The sequence below is a fragment of the Sciurus carolinensis genome, chromosome 9 (assembly GCF_902686445.1).
Source record: "Sciurus carolinensis chromosome 9, mSciCar1.2, whole genome shotgun sequence".
Classification (NCBI taxonomy): domain Eukaryota; kingdom Metazoa; phylum Chordata; class Mammalia; order Rodentia; family Sciuridae; genus Sciurus; species Sciurus carolinensis.
The window spans coordinates 67,176,141-67,182,521 of NC_062221.1; the positions used below are offsets into that span (position 1 = coordinate 67,176,141).

The 6,381-nt window shown below is 38.4% G+C and overlaps 1 protein-coding gene across 3 annotated transcripts in view; it reads left to right on the plus strand.

The window, feature by feature from the left end:
• The window catches only part of Tfrc (transferrin receptor), a 31,471-nt gene extending 26,472 nt beyond the window's left edge, over positions 1 to 4,999 (plus strand). For all 3 annotated transcript variants that reach the window (XM_047564110.1, XM_047564112.1, XM_047564111.1), the window contains exons 18-19: positions 364 to 504; positions 1,745 to 4,999. In XM_047564110.1, coding sequence (XP_047420066.1) covers positions 364 to 504; positions 1,745 to 1,987 — 384 coding nt within the window. In that variant the 3' untranslated portion in view covers positions 1,988 to 4,999. The remainder of the gene's footprint in view (positions 1 to 363; positions 505 to 1,744) is intronic.
• The last annotated feature ends 1,382 nt before the right edge of the window (positions 5,000 to 6,381 follow it).

A 6,381-nucleotide genomic window follows, 5' to 3' on the forward strand; every position in this document is an offset into this window, starting at 1 on the left:
CACTCCTTTTATTAGATTCTGCCAGGAACAGTGGTGCACATCTGTAATCCCAGCAGTTTGAAAGACTATAAGCAGGAGGATTACAAGTTCAAAGCCAGCCTGAGGAATTTAGTGAGACCTAAGCAACTTAGTAAGACCATGACTCAAAAAACAAAATCAAAATAACCAGGGGCTGGGGAGATAGCTCAGTCGGTAGAGTGCTTGCCTTGCAAGCACAAGGCCCTGGGTTCGATCCCCAGCACCCAAAAAAAAAAAAAATAACCAACCACTTCTCAGTTGCCACATCTACATTAAAATTTTAAATAAAGTAACATACCGAAAAATACAACTTCTAATAGTGAATTTATTATCTTTCTGTGTCAGGAGATGGGCCTGAATCTACAGTGGCTATATTCTGCTCGTGGAGACTTTTTTCGTGCTACTTCCAGACTAACAACAGATTTCCATAATGCTGAGAAAACAAACAGATTTGTCATGAGGGAAATCAATGACCGTATCATGAAAGTAAGTAAACTTCTTAGTGGTGTACTCCTGTAACTGAGTATGCTGGGGATGTAGCTCAGTGGTAGAGTACCTCCTGGGTTCAATCTGTAATATTGCCAAAAAAAATTTAAAAAGGAAGGGAGAAACTAGAGGTGTAATTTATTTTATTTTTTGGTGCTAGTGATCAAACCCAGGGGTGCTCAAACACTGAGCTATATCCCCAGCCCTTTTTAAAATTTCTTTTGAGACATCGTCTTGCTTAGTTGCTGTGGCTGTCCTCAAACTTGGGAATCTTCCTGCCTCAGCACACCAAGTCACTGGGATTACAGGCATATGCCACCATGCCCAGTGAAGTGTGTTAAATTTTACTTATTAAGCTTGCATTTCTAAAAGGTGAAGTAAATCTGGGAGCCTGGAGTCCTTAGCTGCTTTAGAATTGAAGGCATATTTTAACTTGTAGCAAAATCTGAAACCAACATATATAACCCAGAAATACAAGAATCATTTGACCTTGAGTTGTGGGTGTTTTTTGTTGTTGTTGTTGTTGTTTTTAATTTATTTTTTTTTTAGACTTTTGATATGTTTTGGGGCTTTTTTTGGTACCAGAGATTTAACCCAGGGGCACTTAACCACTGAGAGCCACATCCCCAGCCCTTTTTTCTCTTTTATTAGAGACAGGGTCTCACTGAGTTGCTTAGGGCCTTGCTAAGTTGCTGAGTCTGACTTTGAACTTAAAATCCTCCTGTCTCAGCCTCCCCAGCCTCTGGGATTACAGGCGTGTTCCACTGTACCCAGCCTTTTTTTTTAAGATTTTAAGAACACTTTAGGGGCTGCAGGTTTAGCTCAGTGGTAGAATTAGAATGCTTAGCATGCACCAGGCTGTGAGTTTAATCCCTAGCATCACAGAAAACAAATCAATCATTTTTTTGAGTTTTAACTGTCATTTTCTATTTCTGTTGTATAAATCAGCCTTTGTTTTATCCTAGTCTGCTTGGAAGGAACAGACAATGTGTTATAATCCTTTCATATATCTGCTCCTATCCAAAAAATCTCAACACAGTTATAAAGTTCACTTTAACAGAGGATTTGACAGTTTGCTTCAGAAGTTTAACCTTAGAATATTAGTGACTTGGGTCTCAACATTCTCAAAATCAAGGGGATCTAACATTTTGAAGTGGGAAAACAACAGTTTTACTGTGTCGGGTCTTCTGTCTGCAGTCATAGCACTGTGTAAGTTGACTTGTCTGTTTTATTTTCATAGGTGGAGTATCACTTCCTTTCACCCTATGTGTCTCCAAGAGATTCTCCTTTCCGGCACATCTTCTGGGGCTCAGGCTCTCATACTGTGTCAGCTTTACTGGAGAACTTGAAACTACGACAGAAAAATAACGGTGCTTTTAATGAAACTCTGTTTAGAAACCAGTTGGCTCTAACTACTTGGACTATTCAAGGAGCAGCAAATGCTCTTTCTGGTGACATTTGGAATATTGACAATGAGTTTTAAACATGAAGTAAGAATTTCAGGGTAGTCTGGTTTCTAGACTTGTGCTGGTTGTGCTAAATTTTCAGTAGGACTACAAAACCTAATGTTAAAATTCTACCCAATCATCTCGATGCTACTAGATGTCTGTAGGTGGCAGCTTTTAATACAGGGTAGGTACCTGCATTTCAAGTTAAACCACCAAAAAACATTCATGACAGAATATTTTCTCTGATTATCTTTAGAATGTTAAGTGCTTTGTAAAGGTAACTGCCTCTCGCATCGTAGTTAGGAAAATGTCAGAACCAGTTACATGAACTGTTGCTCTAAATCCCAAGGACAGGAGCTGACATGAGCTGGTTTCTTTTTTCTTTTCTCTCTCTCTCTTTCTCTCTCTCTCTCTCTTTCTTTCTCTTTCTCTTTCTCTTTCCCAGTACTGGGGATTGAATCCAGGGGTGCTCTACTGCCGAGCTACATCCCCAGCTCTTTTTTTATTTTGAGACAGGATCTCACAAAGTTGCTGAGGCTGGCCTCAAATTTGCCATCCTCCTGCCTCAGCTTCCCAAGTTGCTGGGAGTTTAGGTATGTGTCATTGTACCCAGCTGAGCTGGTATCTTTTGAGGTAGAAGGAAGAAGGTGATATCTAGTGAAGGTTCAAAATGGTATCTTGGTGTGATCCTTCACATTCATTTGATGCTGAGAGATACCAGATTGTAAGACCCTATTCTCCAAATGCCCTTCTATAAGGATTTAGCTGGTTTCTGCATACCTGAATGAAACAGTTAACTTTCAGAAGAGAGAGGATTTGTTTTCTTACCGATGAAATCTGAACTGGAGATCCTTCAGTTGGATAAAATGAGGTTCAACTGTTTATTTCAGGAGTAAGGCCTTAATGTGTTAATATTATTCATGAAAAGAGGAGACCAGAAGCCAAAGACTTAGTACATTTTCTTTTCCTCTGATCTCTGCCCCCGGGCCCCATAACCTTTGTTTCGTTCTTTGTCGTTTTTGTTTCTTCCAAAGTATTCTGAAAGAGAATCAGTTTTAGGCATTTAATTTCAGACTCAGTTTGTCAGACTTTAAAAGAACACACTGCCAATTTTTGGTCAAAGTGTTAATCTTTTGGGAAAGCTTTCTATCGTTTTGGCACTGAGATATTTATTGTTTATTTATCAGTGACAGAGTTCACTATAAATGGTGTTTTTTTTATAGAAGATAATTATCGGAAGCAGTGCCTTCCATAATTATGACAGTTATACTGTCGTTTTTTTTGAATAAAAGCAGCATCTGCTAATAAAACCCAACAGATACTGGAAGTTTTGCACTCATGGCCAACACTTGAGGGTTTTAGAAAATAGCCGCAAGCCAAATAAAATTATAATGCTAAGTATTGGAAAAGGATTAAATTTAATTAGGGGTTGCTAATCAAGTTAGACTTCTATTTAACTGACCAGATAAAAATGATATTTCTGCTAAATGCAGTGAATTGTGACCAATTTATAAATATATGTCACTTAAAGGCTGTGGTAGTATTCATATATGCAAAATTTTACAGCTCAATTTTGTCCAGAGTGTAACTTAAATTCCAATTTTGCAAAATTTCCAGTACCTTTGTCGCAAACCTAACTCACATTATCGGGAGCAGTGTCTTCCATAATGTATAAAGAACAAGGTAGTTTTTGCCTACCACAGTGTCTATATCGGAGACAGTGATCTCCATATGTTACACTAAGGGTGTACGTAATTATCGGGAACAGTGTTTCCCATAATTTTCTTCATGCAATGACATCTTCAAAGCTTGAAGATAGTTAGTATCTAACATATATTCCCAACTCCCTATAACTCTCTTAGTTTTAGTTGCAGAAACATTTTGTGGTCAATTAAGCATTTGGTGGTAAATTCAACTGCTGTAAAATAAAATTGTTACTCAAGAACTTTTTTTTTAATTTAATATGGGTGTTTTGTTTTCTTTGTGGTTCCTCTAGGTCTTCAGTTTAGTGGAATAGTAGCATACATTTATAATGTTTGCTGTTGACTAATGAATATAACTTTAGCCCCTGATTTGCATGTTATAGCATATAAACTTAATTCAGGCAAGTTTGAGTTCAGAATTGGTCATATGGCTTAAAGCAAGGGGAACTTGCATAGATTTGGGGTGGGGAGGAGTCGAATGTGGGGAGGCAAAGCTTGCAAAGAGGATCTTTGATCATGTCTACATACCCATTAGTATGGGCTATAAATTATCTAGATATGAACAAGTAAGTTTGAGGCTATGTGAGTAAAAAGTCTATTTTCTACTTAGCCATCGTTATAATCCTGAAAATCAAATGTGTCATAAGATGGTTCAAAATTGCCACCTGAGAAAAAAGTCCATAGGATCTCTTAAGGTTCTTGAACTTAGTGTCACTTACCTAAATTATGATAGACTAGTTTATTTTGCAGTCTTATTAAACTGTTCGCTACTCATGGTCTCTTTAATCTTCACAGTGTTTAGTCTGTGTAGCTAAATGAAAGGTCATAGCTGGGATTCATAGTTTGGATATCATGCATTCATAGTTTAATGAAAGCTCAGTGACTTTAAGGCATGATGTGGATAAAGGGTATATGTTTTACCAGGAAGTCTCTTCAAATAGACTGACCCTTTTCTATGATTAGGGTTAAGTTATTTCCAATAAAACAAACCAGTAAATGGTAAGAGGCTAAATATACCTGATTGAACTGTGTGTCTGACATGTGACAGTGACAGCCTGCTGGTCTTAGAGTTTTTTCCTGCTTAAAGATATGTGCGTTTGAAAGGTGAAGGGTAAATTGAGTGAGCTCTGTCATGATTCACTATTCTAGAACTTGCATGACCTTTTCTGTGTTTACTCTTTGAATGTTTTTGAAATTTTAGACTTGCCAGTGTACTGCTCAGCTGTATCTTGTAAACAAATGACATGCCCTTATGCTGTATACAAGTTGGTATGTACAACAATGTGGAGATTTATCTGATTTAATAAAATGCTTGAACACTGAACTGTTATTTTTTTAAAAGTCTAGTTTCACAATAATATTGGGCAGAAAGTACAGAGTTCCCATATACCCCCTTGTCTCTGCTAGTGGCACATCCTCCCCCACTATTAACATCCCATACCAGAGTGGTACATTTCTTAGAATTGATGAACCTACAAAAGCAAATCATTATCACCCCAAGTCCAGTTTATATTAGGTTGTCTTGGTATTGGACACTCTATAATTTTCCTCCTTGGCATTAGAGTATCTTAGATCTCACAGCTTTTCTAGGCATTCATAGTTACTGACAAAAACGGTATTCTTATTTTATAGTTGTTTTTCATCCTCTGTGGTACTAGGGATCCAACCCAGGGCCTTTGGGCATGCTAGGCAATTGCCCTACTGCTTATGTCCCTAACCCTTTATTTGAATTTCTTTTTTTCCCCCCCTTTTGTACTAGGGATTGAACTCTGGGGCAGACCACTGGGCCGCATCCCCAGCCCTATTTTGTATTTTGTTTTGAGGTAGGGTCTCACTAAGTTTCCTAGGCTGGACTTGAACTTGAGATCCTTCTGCCTCAGCCTTCTGAGTACCTGGAATTAATAGGTGTGTTGTCCCCAAGCTCAGTTTATTTTATAGGGTTTTTGTTTATTTGTTTTTTTAAAAATATTTTTTGGTACTAGGGATTGAACCCAGGGGTTCTTAAACACTGAGCCACATCCCTAGGCCTTTTCTGTATTTTATTTAGAGACAGGTTCTTGCTGAGTTGCTCAGGGCCTTGCTAATTTGCTGAGCCTGACTTTGAACTTGGTATCCTCCTGCCTCAACCTCCTGAGCCACTAGGATTACCGGTGTGGATCACTGTTTTATAGGTTTTAAAATCTTGTAATAATAAAATTTGAGTCTTTTGCCCATGATGTTACTGGTTTCTTTGTTAACTCTTTGTTATTCACTTACCTCACTCTCGCTTCATCAGAAATGTAGAGAAGGGAAAAAGGGCAAAAAACTCTTGCCTTGGAGTGTGGCTCTGGTTGCCTAACATTAGGCCCTTGATTTAATTCCCAGCACCACAAAAGCAAACAAAAACCTCTTAACTGGTGCAGGGCTGTGTGGTTATGTATGGGTATGAGCTGTCCAAATGCCAGTGGTCTTTCATAGGGGGCATTTGCATGTTCTTCAGAGATCTTCCTGCTGGAGGCCTCTGACTCTGGTGCCCTCATGCAGGCATGTCCTGCATAGGCGCTATCTAAGACAACTAAATAAAGACTTGACTCCTTTTGACAGGTTCCCCCTGAGGCCATTTCCTTGGTTAACAGATTTGCTTCAGTTAGGTGTGAATCAGATCAAAGTCCCTGTATCCCCCAAGTCTAGAGAGAGGCTAAATATACTCAAAACAAAGTAATAAATATTAAAACCTAAGTATATAC